Below are 14849 nucleotides of genomic sequence, written 5' to 3'. Positions count from 1 at the left end.
ACTGCAATGTGTGTGCTGTGTGTGCATGTGTGTTGGGTTGGGGTTAGGATTAGGATTATTAACTTGAAAAGGTTAATCTATTCAGAGGAGCAGCAAATGAATAACACAGGATGACTTGCCATTAGGAGTGAGGACCTTTTCCTGTCACCGCGTTAACTCGGACTCAGCTAGTTAGAGAGTCCTCCTGGCACTATAGGATCACCCACCCAGCAGCGCACAGGTGTCCATTAGGGACATTATTGTAGTGAGTTGAGAAGTGGGACTGAGTAATCTAGGGGACAGTCACTAGGTTTACATGACGTTTTAAATTCAGAATGAATAATTCAGAGTTTCTTCGAGTGCCCTTTGATCTTTCATTGAATTCTGAATTGTGGAGTGTTTACATGACGTTTTCAAAGTGGAATTAAGCTTTATTCAGAATTAAAGTGAGTTAATTCAGCATTAAATGTCCCATGTAAACATAGCCAATGTGGGTTCTTGAATTATCATTGTAATTGAGCGGAGTCTGTGTCAAATCAAGTCAAGTCAGCTTTATATATGCACAGGTCATATGCACAGGTCATGTAAGAAAATTGAAATTACGGTTCTATATCATGCAAAAACATAGACATACAGACATTAACAAGACAGACATTAAAGTGCAAGATGGGGCCAATAACAGTATAACAGGCAATACATAATAATAAAGTCATTAAGTAATAAGCAACAATTGAAACATTTAAAATATAGTAAAAAAAAAAAAAAAAAAAAATCTAGGCTAAGACATGAAAATAAGATCCCGGCTAGTGTACAAGACACAATACAGTAAAGCACATCACAGTACAACACAGCATGTCACCTGCTTTGTGTATATGGTGCAGGATAGGAGATAAGAGAGGAGATAGGAGGAAGGAGATAGGAGTAGGAGAGGTCTAGAATTTTAAATAAGGGTCAACCCATGTGATCTGCTTTGTGCACCGCATACTAGGTCCCAAAATTGGCCTTCCCATCTTACTAGTCTTCTAATCTAATCTTACTTAATTTAAGACGATATACAACTTGTCATCTGCTTTGTGCGCACTAGCTCCCAGAATTTGGCACTAACGTCTGGGGAGGAGAGTTCCTATGGGAGGAGAAGTTTTGATTGAAGGGGGCTTACAATATGATCTGCTAGAATCAAGAATTTGGTGCTGTATTATATATACACTCCTGCAGTTGATCACTCTTTCTCTGGGGGTCTGGACTGAATACACTGAATACACTGTAAAACACTGCAAGCCAGTTTGCAAGCTAACTCAACTGAAGGCTTAACTCAACACGAGACTTTTCAACTTTTCAAGTTGAGATAACTTACAAACGTAAGGCAGCAGGGCTTTTTACCTTTAACTGGCTGCAAGGTTTTACATTTAATTACAGAGTGCTACCATGTGATCTGCTTTGTGTTCACTAGCTCCAAGAGTTTGGTGTTACCGCATATACACCCCAGCAGGTGACCATGAGCAGCCCAGACGTCACTCTCTCCTCGGGCCAGAAGATGCCAACTGTCGGCCTGGGCACCTGGAAGAGCAGCCCTGGGCAGGTCAGACTCAGACCATGACACAACACACGCCAACATGCCAACATGGGCCAAAATGGTCAGACAGGTCAAATTGGGCCAGCACAGATAACAGCAACCATTACAGGTCTAGAAAGTCCTGACACATACGTACATAGTAACCCAGTGGTCTCCGATTATTTTTTGCTTGGAGACCAAGGTAGTAACCTTTGCAGTGTTATTTCAACACTTAAACTATGACCAAACACACTCTATCGAAGAGTGTCAACTCAATAATGCACGTCGTTTCGTCAGTGGCACGCTGTAATTTATCTTTGACAAGTTTTACTAATATAGCGCTCCACTGCTATGACATTACACAGTGCCTTAAACACTAATGCATTACAACTTGGTCCTTGCCATGTCGGTAACAGCAAATTTATAACAAGGGGACATGTCTTAAGATTACATTACATTAGCATTTAGCAGACGCCTTTGTTCAAAGCGACTTACAAGGAGAAATTTAAACAAGGACAAGGGTAAGGGACAGTGTACAGTTGCAACACTGATAGCATTTTCCTACATAGAGTAAAGAAGAGGACGATGCATTAAAAAGTAGCAGAAATTAAACGAGACATCAAGGTGCAGTGTACAGTTGCAACACTGACAGCAATGTCCAACACCAGGTAACAGAAGCAACATTAAATAATAAGGTAACAAGGCACATTGGATAATAAGCAAGACATCTAAGCGCAGTGTACAGTTGCAACACTGGCAACAATGTCCAACACAAGTATGAAGCAAAAAAGTAAAAAGGATGTTAAAAAGCAAATGAAGAGCTCTTTTCCAAAATGAGATATATTCATTTTATAGAATGCTGGGAAATTGACATTTTTGTATTGGGCATTCCATTGAATTGCATTGCAAAATGCATTTTACAGAGTTTAAAAAAGTATGTTCTCAAAACATTTGAATGGCAAGAATTCACACATAGATGAGAGGACTACTTAACAGTCAATTCCAATATTAAAATGCAAAAAGTCAAAAATGGTGGATATAGCGTTTTGGAAAAGAGCTCTTCAAATTAAGTACATAAGGATGTTAGGTACATAAGATATTTTAAAAGCAGTGACTTAGGGAAAGACATTAGAGACTAAATAGAGACTAAGACTAAGCAAAGAGGCTAAAAACTACCTGCTACAAGGTGAGTAGAATTAGTTATGTTAGAGTGTTAAACAGGGACGCTTTCTCGGAAGACATGGGCAGCTTACCTGCCTCTGTGCAAGACACGAACCAATCAAGGTGCCCATAAATGCTCATTCATAGTACACCAAGAAGGTTGTTGATAGTCAGGGCAGCCGACAGGGGAGGACAAACGGGTATGTCGTCCCGGGTCCAGGGAGTGAGGGGGGCCAGAGTGGGTCCTCATTACATTGCATGTATTGCGCTGGGGGGCCCTTTCAGATTACTTTGTCCTGGGCCCGGCCAATGCTGTCAGCGGCCCTGTTGATAGTTCCATTGTTTTGTTCCGTACATAGTACACACACACACACACACACACACACACACACACACACACACACACACACACACACACACACACACACACACACACACACACACAAACACACACACACACACACACACACACGACTATAGTGAATGAGTATAGTGCACCAAGTTGGATTGGGCCCTTGCCATAAGCAGGCCTCATCCATTAAAGCCAGCGCGCCGCACTTCACTTCACCTCACCATCGGCCTGATTATTAGGCCTCATCACTCAGTGCAGTGCTGTTTTATGATGTGCCTACACATGCCAGTCCTTATTGCAGCAAACAGGCCCTGATGCATCGCTGCGGTAAGTGATTAGGAGAGGGGTGATGGATGATGGTAATCTTTGTCTGTGTGTGTGTGTGTGTGTGTGTGTGTGTGAGTGTGGGTGTGAGTGTGTGTGTGTGTGTGTGTGTGTGTGTGTGTGTGTGTGTGTGTGAGTGTGGGTGTGAGTGTGTGTGTCTGTATGTATGTTTCTGCAAGTGTGTATGTGCATATATGCATGTGTGTTTCTGCATGTGCATTATGTGCATATGTTTCTGGGGGTGTGAATTTGTGTGAGCGTGTGTGTTTGTGCCCATATAAATGTCTATGTGTGTGTGTGTGTGTGTGTGTGTGCGTGCGCGTGTGTGTGTGTGCTTGCGTACGTGCGTGTGTGTTTGTGCCCGTATATGTGTCTATGTGTGTGCGTGCGTGTGTGTGTATATGTGTGTGTGTGTGTGTGTATGTGCGTGCGTGTGTGTGTGTGTGTGTGTAGGTGAAGCAGGCGGTCCTGGCTGCTCTTGACTGTGGCTACAGGCATATAGACTGTGCGGCGGCCTACGGTAATGAGCATGAGGTGGGGGAGGCACTGGCTGAACGCGTTGGGCCAGGCAAGGTGAGAGAGAACCTAGAACGGACCAACATATTTCTGCGTGTGTGCGTCCGTGTGTGCGTCCGTGTGTGCGTCCGTGTGTGCGTGCGTGTGTGCGTTTGTCTTTCTGTCTTTTAATGATTGTGGTAGAAAAATGATAATGAATTCTGAAATGCATAATTAGGAGTGTTGTGCTTGGCTATAGGATAGTTGTATAAAGTAGAAGTAGAAGTACTCTCATATATGTAATTACAATGTCTGTGGTATATTACATGGTTTCAACTTTGTAATTATCATACAACTAGTGTTGTGATTACATCTGTAAGAGTGCTTCTACTTTTACTTTATACAACTCAGATCTTCGTCTGCTTGTCTAGCCTTCGTGTAACACCCCTGACCCCTTTTTCATGTGCTTTCAGAGTGTACTAAACTGACTCCTTTTGTCTATTTATTGATGAAAATATGCACATGTTTTGGGTTTGTTTTTACAAAAGAATTGCTCATTTTTGGAGTGAGTTACTTAAAAAGAAACAACGATGTATGTACAGTACCTGTTTAAATTTTCCGGTTGGGCAGGCCAAAATGTCTGAAGTTTGGAAATGCTATAGGTTGGAGCGAGAAGAAAAGTGGTGGATTTGAGAGATAAGTTTAAAACTTCGAAAAAAGGATTGTAACTGAATTTGCCTACTTAAAGCAACAGGATATCTCACCATGTTTGAAGGAGAGGGTTCCTCCCTTCTTGCACTGCATGCAAGGTGTCAATTTCTGTGGAGTGTAATCCTCTTCAACTATTGTCACAATCCAAAATAAATGGGCGTTTAAAAAAAACTGCTTGTTAATCATCCATCCCAGCCACTGAAGAGGGAGGAAGTGTTTGTGACCTCCAAGCTGTGGAACACCAAGCACCACCCTCATGACGTGGAGGCAGCGTGCCGTAAGACCCTCTCCGACCTCGGCCTCAGCTATGTGGACCTGTACCTCATGCACTGGCCCATGGCCTTCGAGTAAGCACCCAGCCCAGAGGTTAAATTATTGTTATTTTTTACAGATATTTTTGGTCTTTTTAACTTTATTCATGACAGTATTGTAGGAGATAGACAGGATACGAATGGGGAGAGGGGGATGGGGAAGGGTTGTCAAATGTCCCAGACTGTAAACCCGGATTTCGTGTAAAATTACAAAGTTTATTACATTTTACTTAATGTTTTACGTTCTAAGGCATTACTAACACACATAATTAGACTTGACTAATTTAACTTACAATACACTTATACTTTCAAGTTTTTCAATGAACTAAACTCTTTAAGCAAATTGGACATGGCTTGGTGAGTCAAGTGGATTGGATAGCATATCAGCTGACCTGCCTAGAATTTGAGGGATTCTGGCAGGAGTGTTGATTTCAGATCAGGCAATCTGATCACCAAAATGTTCCATGAATTGTAGCCTATAGGAAGGAATCGAACCCGGGTCGCCAGCCTAACAGCCCAGTGCCCTATACCGTTAGAGCCACAGTAAGGCCATAGTTTGAGTTATTAAATTAACATTATAAGGAAGCATGTTGGGAGTACTCTGGTGCACTCCATAGAGGCCATGTGGTCCCATGTTCGAGTCCAGCCGGGGTCATTCCCCGGCCCTGTCCCCATCTCTGTCAAGCCACCACTCCCCTGTCACATCTCCACTAGCCTGTGGTTATGAAGGCACACATAGCCCAGATCTTTCTTCTTAATGAATACCTTACCTAACTGACTCCCTGAAGAAGGCATGACAGATGACTGAAACGTGTCTGTTTTTTTGTGAGAAAGGTTGAATGTGAGAAAGCTATTATTCTAAATGCTTTTTTGTTAAAGGGTTTATGAAACGAAAACAAACGGTCATTCCCATTAAAGCCTTGTTTTTTCTGATAGCATCGATGAGACTTTGAACCCAATCATCCTGGAGGAACTTGTGAAAATGGCAACTCAAAGTGTGAATTCTGTGAAATTTGGTTTGACTAATGAGCTGGGCTGTGAAATCATAGAGGAAAGTCCCTGGTTTGCTAGTATGGCGATCTGAGAAAACAACACACATTTGATGGACCCACATCTTATAAAGGAACCAAAATTCTCATACAAACATCAGCGAGTCGAAAAACCACACATCCAACCTCATGAGAAAAAAAACAGCAGCACAAATCTATTTCAGAGGCACTGATACATCTGCAGAAAGTGACATGTCTGACAGGCGAAGTGACGATTGTTGACATAGCCTGACAGTTAATTTCGTTTATGGTTACGGTTGCTAAGGGCGCTTTGCCATGACCCAAAGATGACGTGGCGTGTGTATTTGTTGACAAATGGGGGGCATTTTGATTCAATTGCGCGATATAGTGTGATTGAAATGCATGTACATGCAAAAATGTCATCAACTAGAGAAAAACGGAGGTACAGTATTAGTCCTCAACATATTTTTAGCGTTTATCATTATTATTATTATTTTTTGTGCTCAAAGTCACAGGCGTCGCGTGTCCCTCAGCCTGACTCTGAGGACGAGGTGTGTCCAAACGTCAGCCACACGTGCACCACAATACTAAAAACAAACAATCAAATGCTTCAAAGTAGGCCTACGCTATATGCATCTCCGTTTATTCGCTAAGCAGTAGCCCAGTCTGTGCGTTGGCTGTCCTCGACCGAGAGCACCACGGAGGCTGAAGCGCGGATATCCTCCCAAAACCAATTTATTGACCAGTTGAATGGCAATCAACAAAAAGTGCATATCCCGAGAGCATTCACATCGGTTTGGCATGTAATGTGCATTACCCTTTCCTGAAAACAACATACAAGCAGATGGACAAGGTAAAATGAGTAGCCTAAAGCAAAGCAGTGCACTCACCTGTCTTCGTGCCCGAGCAGTTACAGGGGTAGTTTCAGTCTGCATGCCGGCGATGTCAATTGTTGGAACTGCTTGAGGCAATAGCATTCTCTTCAGTCCAACCATGCCCGCGATCTCCACATTTGTGGTGAAGCACGAGGGGTGGAAATGTGCCGAGCACAACAGTGACCACGAGCTTGCTTCAAAACCACGCCGGTACCTGCGTACGAATTGGATCCACAGAGCCCTTGTTTTAGCCTTCTCCTTGTCGGCCACAGTTCCATCATTCTTCACAGAAGGGAACTTGTGCAAAGATATTCCTTCTGTCAAGTAGCCATTTTTGCAGCTGGCACCGTTCGGCCCTCCAGCAACACACTGCTTGACACTGCCCTTTGTTTTGGTACTAGCCGCCATTGATCTGAACGAGGTGGAATGAGGTGAACTTTCCCCTTCTATGTCACGCATATCATTTGCGTAAAATTTGCATGTCACGAAAAAAGTAGACATAACACTTTTTGGGAACGTTTTAACATGACTTTTAGGACAAAATATCACCCAGACAATATCCCATTTTATTCACAAGGCTTATAACTTTCAGAATCTGTCCTGGAAATGGTAAAATTCCTTTACTTTGTTTTCGTTTCATAAACCCTTTAATGAGAGTGCCTTGAAGTTCTGAAATTTCCCCATCCAAAGAACACCTTAAATAAATATTTGCTCTGAGTGCAGGAAGTTGCTCCTAAACATACATTACTAACCCCCTCACCTAAATTAGGGTTAGGTTCATGCTCTACAGTAGGATGAATAATATAGAAAAAAAATACACAATGGTTATAAGTGTGAGGATTGGTGCATATGATATCCAACTGCATTGCATGAGGATTTTTTTTCTGTCTGTCTGTCTTATATGCATATATGCAGGATTCTAAATTAACTTTTTGCATCACCAGCCAAAATGGCTAGTAGATGTTAATCTTACTAGTCAAACACACACTCGCCAATGGGTCAAAGTGGCCTGTAAATTGGTCTTTCGACCAGCCAAATTCAAATTTCACCAGTACTTGGCCGGTTGACTGGTGTTAATTTAGAGCCCTGCATATATGGTATGTTCCAACATGTTTTCACGATTCACTTTTGAATGTGCAGCATTGTGGATATTCTGCCTGCCAATTCAAACTAAAACGAAACCAATCAATCAATCAATCTTTCAATCAATTAACCAATCAGGAGGGGTGTTGAGCTGATGCCAAGGCGGCCGGACGGCACTGTGCGCTATGCGGACACCCACTACCGGGACACGTGGGTTGCCATGGAGAAGCTGGTGGACCAAGGCCTGGTGAAGGCTGTGGGCCTCTCCAACTTCAACGCCAGGCAGATCGATGACGTCATCAGCATCGCCAAGCACAAGCCAGCTGTCAACCAGGTAGGATATGTCAGACGTATAACTGATACTTATAACCATCTGATTTCTTCTAAATGTATGTATGCATGTATGTATACTATGTGTATGTATGTATGTATGTATGTATGCATGTATGTATACTATGTGTATGTATGTATGTATGTATGCATGTATGTAGGCTACTGCATTTACGTATTGGGCCACTTCACATATATTGTATGTACTGTATATACTGTATGTATGTATGTATGTATGTACTCTATCTATCTATCTATCTATCTATCTATCTATCTATCTATCTATCTATCTATCTATCTATCTATCTATCTATCTATCTATCTATCTATCTATCTATCTATCTATCTATCTATCTATCTATCCATGTTTATGACTGAGTGACATTATATGGTGCCTGTTGTATTGTTGTCCACAGCATGGCATGTTTTGCTGTGCGGTGACTCATTATGGATAAAGGGCCTGCATTATGTAACTGTCTGGTTCAGGGGGAGACCGATTTTTATGCCAGACAGTAATCAACACTTTTGCAATCTGACTGACTGACTGGCTGCACCCCCCACCCCCCTCCCCCCGCCCCCCTCCCCTGCAGAAGACCAGTTCTATTATATGACACCTGTTACATAACATCTCATGGGGAGTCTCTCAGCATGCAAAAGGTTAAGATATGAAGGAGTCACTCGCTGCGGAGTGAGACGGACGAGTCGAGTACTTAGAATATGTAAGTGGAGAATAGAGAGGGCCATACTTTGCCTCAGCAGGTTGCCTCATCTTGCAGTGCAGTAAGTGGTGACTATGGACCAGCAGTGAGTGAGAAGTGCAGTGAGTGGTGACTATGGCTCGAGAGTGAGTGATGCTGGAAGTGCAGGGATGGGCTACTGCACGGGCCTACTGGGCCCAGACCCAGGGGCCAAAGAGTCAAGAAGGCCCTGAAGCCCAATTCTCTGTATTTCCTTCATTGTGCTGCACTAAAATCACACTTTTAACAACTGTACTTTCAAATGGTCTTGGATGACAAAACCCTAAAGTCACAACAATATAGGGCCTCTAACATCTGACTTAAAACCCTGAATCTTTTTGTAAAGTAGCAATACTCATGGAAAGGGGGGCTTTCTTTTTGTGTAGTCCAGGGGCCCATGGAGTCATACTCTGCCCCTGAGGAAGTGAAATGTCAAGCCCGAACACTCATGCCTCAAGCGAAGCACTGTCTCCATCTAGTGAATCACAGCATTGGGCATACAGCACTGTACATATGGCCAAAAATAGGATGGCAATACAGAATTCAAAAAGTTGAAACATGAACTAAACATCTCCCTTTGGAGAGTCTTTTTTGAAGCATGGGAAAAAGTTGGAAACTTTTTTACTTTATTATCTGTAAAATGAAGAAACAATATATGTCCATTGAATGCAAGTTACCCATCATCATTCTCTGGATTCTGAAGACCAGCCAGTCAATTAAAAAGTAAAGGGATGGCCTTGGCCGTGTGTCAGCAGGTGACGACACCATACTGATACACTAGGGACCCTGCTTCATTTCCAGCCTGAGGTCATTTTCCTCCCCAGAAATATACAAAAGAAAATCAAATGGGTTTTGGCTGCTTCAATACTAGTATGAACAAAAAGCCTTGAAGAGACAAGGTAGGCCTACTTTAGCTAAAATACTGTACGTGTACACCAGAAACGACCAAAACTACGAAATAGCCTAGGTCATTGAAAAATATTTCACTATAAATTTGTTGTATTGGCTCTGGACGTGTCATTGACATCGCTCACGGTGAATTGACTTTGGTCCCCCAATTCGCTGACCCTCCATCGAGAAATAATGACTTCTGTCTATCTGGTTGTGTTGGTCACTTTTAGTGTACACGCAGAGTTACAAATACAGTATACTGTATGTAGTATGGTCTGAAACACCATGGCCATCATTTTAGTACACCAAACCAATACCATGGCCATCATTTTAGTATGCCAAACCAACACCATGGCCATCATTTTAGTATGCCAAACCAATACCATGGCCATCATTTTAGTATGCCAAACCAACACCATGGCCATCATTTTAGTATGCCAACATTCCACCATCCCACTGTGACTGCCCACAGACAGCTGTTGTTCATTACCCAAACCTTGCACTGGTCTAACACTTCTAACCTACCACACTCAGCTCACCAACATGATGCCCATGAAAGAATAATTAAGTTCCTCATTGATATATAAGTTAATTCAGTTAATCTTGCTCCTTTCAATGAGCTTTGGTATGATTCTAAGAGCCTCAATACTAGGTGAGCTTACTTATGTTGTAAGTAAATGTGTAGTGCAAGCACTCTTGCCATCGATACTCTTTAGTATGAACTCTGTGCCTGTGTTCCCCTGACTGACAGGTGGAATGTCACCCCTACCTGATCCAGTCAGAGTTGCTGGGCCACTGTAAGAGTCGGGGGGTGGCCGTGACCGCCTACAGCCCCCTGGGGTCCCCCGACCGCCCCTGGGCCGCCGCCGGGGAGCCCCTGTTGCTGGAGGACCCTCGTATCCTGACCATCGCCAAGCAACACAACAAGACCCCCGCCCAAGTGGTCATTAGGTGAGACACTGGAGATGCTGGAGCCATGTTGTTTGCAATGAATCAGTCAATGAGTCTCATCCAGGGTTCAAACAGCCAGGGCACTGACTATTATGCCAGGGACAAGGATTTTATTCCGGCTCAAGGTCGTTTCTCAATCCTCCCCTGTCTCTCTATCCCATTACTTCCCTGTGTCCATACTCCAACACTGTCCTGTACAGCAAAGGCAGGAATTACAAATGAAATTAAACATGAATGAATGAATGAATGAATGAATGAATGAATGAATGAATGAATGAATGAATGAATGAATGAATGAATGGATGGATGGATGGATGAACAAACATGTCATTACTCATGTGCAAGGACAGCATAATTAACAATGCACCGTGATACTTGTTGGTTGTTGATACTTTTTGATACCAAGTTGGAAAATATAACATAATACAATACTATTACTTATTCTTACATTTTGAGTGTCCTGGACAAATATTTATTTTATTTCCCTGTTTTAGTTCACTGACACTAATGGTGCCTCGTTGAAAATGTGCGCAAGTCATTGGGCTGAGGTGCTTTACAGCGGGCCCAGGAACTTGTACGACTTGTATGATTTTTAAAAGTATTTTTGAGGGGCCTTTTACAGTATATCACAAAAGTGAAAACACCCCTCACAGTTTTTGCAGATTTGTGAGTATATCTTTTCTTAGGAAAGCATTACAGAAATTTCACTTTGACACAATGATTAGTGACCTTTTAACAACTTATTTGGCCACTTAAATTTCTTGTTCACTCAGAAAAAAACATAATACAGCCATTCATGTTTGAACATGTACTCACAAAAGTGAGTACACCCCAGATTAAAATCCGGTAGAGAAGGGGCTGTGTTCGCTCACTTTTGTGAGTACATGTTCAAACATTAATGGCTTTATTTAGTTTTTTCCTGAGTGAACAAGAAATTTAAGCGGTTAAATATGTTGTTAAAAGGTCACTAATCATTGTGTCAAAGTGAAATTTCTGTAATGCTTTCCTATGAAAAGATATACTCACAAATCTGAAAAACTGTGAGGGGTGCATTCACTTTCGTGATATACTGTAAGCCTTTATTGTTTTATTATCAGACAGGACAGTGGAGGAGAGACAGGAATTGATTTATGAAGAGAGAGATGGGGAAGGGCCGGCCACACACAGTAGTATCTAGTAGAGGAGTGCCCTACCGTTTGCGCCACAGTAGGGCCTACTACTTGTATAATTGACTGAGAATTTTTTTCTCATTTTTTTTTAAATCATTGACACAGTAGCCCAGCATCGGCCTCTTTCATCCTGTTATTGTGCTGAGGTTGCTCACACTTGAAGTGAACAACCTGGCCAAATGTTTGAAGCTAATGGACCTGTTCTGGTTCCCTGGCAGATGGCAGGTGCAGAGGGGAGTCATATGCATCCCGAAGAGCGTCACCCCTTCCAGGATCCAGCAGAACCTCCAGGTAATTATTACAGTAGCTGCTGACACGCTGATGAAATGGCCAGGTGTGTGTGTGTGTGTGTGTGTGTGTGTGTGTGTGTGTGTGTGTGTGTGTGCGCGCGCACGAAGGTGTGTGTTTTAATCACAGAACCTTCAGGTAAATACAGGATGCTGCTGAACCGCAGTGACGAAACGGCCTTTAGTTTTAAATTCACACATAACCAAGTGGGTTGAAAAGGGTGAAGGATTCGAATAAATTGAACTAAATCCAACCTTCAAATACGAACAAATTCAGTTGCTTACATGTAGATCTGAAAAGAAAATGCAGAGCAACACATATGCAGTTCTGTTCTATTAATCAGGTGCACAAGATAGTACACAGGGACAGTTTATGACCCCATAGGCTCCTTGGCCAGACAACAAGAAAGCCCCCCCCCTCCATGGCCCGGGTGTTGCTAGTTTGCAGAAAGATTCAGGATTTTAGGCCAGATGTCAGAGACCTTATGTTGTTGGGGATTCGGGGGTTTGTTCATGAGAAAATAAATAAAAAAAGAATAGTTAGTAAAAGTATGATTTTAACACAGTATGAAAAAGGAAATAGGCCCCAGGACCTGAGCCCGGTAGGCCCGTGCAGTAATATGTCCTTGGTAGTAGAGAGACTAACATTTCTATGGTCAAGCGGTCTTCATCAGTTCAGCCCAGTCTTAACCACCACCATGCAGATGAACATGAACAATCCAACAGGCATTCCATTTCAGTTCTCTTTTTGTCTTATATATATTTTTAAATGACGTTACAAGGACTCTGGCGACCCTTCGAAGTCTCTGACACTGCTGCAGTGCTCAGTTTCAAAATCTGGAGATTTTCAAGGGCATCCACACTTGTTTTGTAGTAAGGTCAATTAGCTTGTTATAAATCAGACGGCCAAGGGCTGTTGTATGCAAATTAGTTTCCATTTTTAGCTAGTTGGCCTGGGTCTGACATCACCCAGCAATCTGTACCAGCACAGCACAGCACACAGGGGGGAGGAGGGGAGGCACACACACACCACATGCCCTTCACAGTTTCGGGGGGTGGGAGTGAGTGAGTGAGTGAGTGTGTGTGAGAGAGAGAGAGAGAGAGAGAGAGAGAGAGAGAGAGAGAGAGAGAGAGAGAGAGAGAGAGAGAGAGAGAGAGAGAGAGAGAGAGAGAGAGAGAAATCATTCAGCCTTTACAGCATGCATTTACAGGTTTCTTGAGAAATTGTAATGTGTGGTTACATTTAAAGTAAGGTTATGAAAATGATTAATTTACACTGTAAATTACAAACTTAAAATCCTTCTCTCTTGTGTACAGGTGTTTGACTTTGAACTATCTGACAGTGACATGAGGCAGATTGAGTCCTTTAATCGCAACGAAAGACTCATCATTCCCACCATAGAGGTAAACACAGCCAAGGTCATGCATGAAAGCAGCAGGCCTTTACCATCTCAAAATGTAGCCAGATTGTGTACATTTGTATAGTTCTTTTAGTAGTCTGGACTATGCTACTGCTACTGTCTGTGTCACTTGTTTTAAACACAATTTTTAGCTTAAAATTGCACATTTATTTAACATACATCGCCTACTTGTTTTTTGTCCTTCTTCCAGAAAGATGGGGTGAGGGTGTGGAGGGATGCGATACATCCACATTTCCCTTTCCACGATCCATACTAACTACTCTACCTCGCAACATCACCTGGCATCCAAGGACACACAACAGCACTGGACTTCTAGAGTTCTGTGAGCCTCTGAGAACTGAGAAGCAAGTCTGTGCGTGTGTAATGCATGTCACTGTAGCAAATAAAAGCTCATCTCTCTGTCTTACCTAATTCCTTGTCAGTTGCACTTAACTCACTGTTTTGTTTACCATGCCCCAACATGGATCCTTTCTTCTAAGTATAGACGCAATGTGGATATTGAAGACACAAGCTCTCGAGAAGTCACTTAGGCAACACATACTGGAAGAGTTGCTTATCAAAACAAGTCCGACTGAGCCAGATTACACATCACCTCTCTGTTGAAAGTTCTAGAACCTCATGACCAGTGTTTGGAGTGCATGATTCTATTTCAAGTGTGTGCCTAAGGCCTGAACAAGCCCTTTAGATTGTTTGCTTTAAATGCCACCTGGAACTTCTCAATCCTGTCAGTTTCTGTAGGCAGATTCTACAACGTTACCACAGTACACTTGGAGCAGCCACAACAAGGCTACCAAGCAACACAATGGTGACATCCAGTGGCACAAAACAGATGCAGCATTAGCCAAAACACTCAGTTGGTCAAAACAGTCCATTTGTTTGAAAGGGACCAAAGAGCCGAGTCATACCCTAAAAAGTCTGTTGGATAAAAGCGCCCAAAAACAAAGTCAAATATTTAGAGATGAGGTCCTTCTGACTTTTAGACACACGGAACCTGAACACATCAAGTAAAGTTGTACATGAAGTTCAAGAAGGCTCAGCTGCTCAAGCTGTGCTCCATAATACCTACTACCAAATTTAGAGAAGTTGTAACAAGGTCCACCACAAACATTATGTACAATGTGAGAGCGCACAAGAATAGAAAACGTGTTAGAGTTAAAGGAACAGTCCACCCTTTTTTGATGTTCACTTATTTGCAGCATTTCCAAGCATT

General features: G+C 42.5%; 1 protein-coding gene across 1 annotated transcript in view; it reads left to right on the top strand.

Annotated features, from left to right (window-relative positions):
* The window catches only part of akr1a1a (aldo-keto reductase family 1, member A1a (aldehyde reductase)), a 15339-nt gene extending 827 nt beyond the window's left edge, over window positions 1-14512 (top strand). The window contains exons 2-9 of the mRNA XM_063195705.1: window positions 1430-1558; window positions 3822-3941; window positions 4770-4921; window positions 7992-8187; window positions 10563-10762; window positions 12150-12222; window positions 13536-13622; window positions 13830-14512. Coding sequence (XP_063051775.1) covers window positions 1475-1558; window positions 3822-3941; window positions 4770-4921; window positions 7992-8187; window positions 10563-10762; window positions 12150-12222; window positions 13536-13622; window positions 13830-13895 — 978 coding nt within the window. The 5' untranslated portion in view covers window positions 1430-1474 and the 3' untranslated portion in view covers window positions 13896-14512. The remainder of the gene's footprint in view (window positions 1-1429; window positions 1559-3821; window positions 3942-4769; window positions 4922-7991; window positions 8188-10562; window positions 10763-12149; window positions 12223-13535; window positions 13623-13829) is intronic.
* The last annotated feature ends 337 nt before the right edge of the window (window positions 14513-14849 follow it).

The sequence above is a fragment of the Engraulis encrasicolus genome, chromosome 3 (assembly GCF_034702125.1).
Source record: "Engraulis encrasicolus isolate BLACKSEA-1 chromosome 3, IST_EnEncr_1.0, whole genome shotgun sequence".
Taxonomy (NCBI): Eukaryota; Metazoa; Chordata; class Actinopteri; order Clupeiformes; family Engraulidae; genus Engraulis; species Engraulis encrasicolus.
This window is presented reverse-complemented; position numbering and strand designations above follow the sequence as displayed.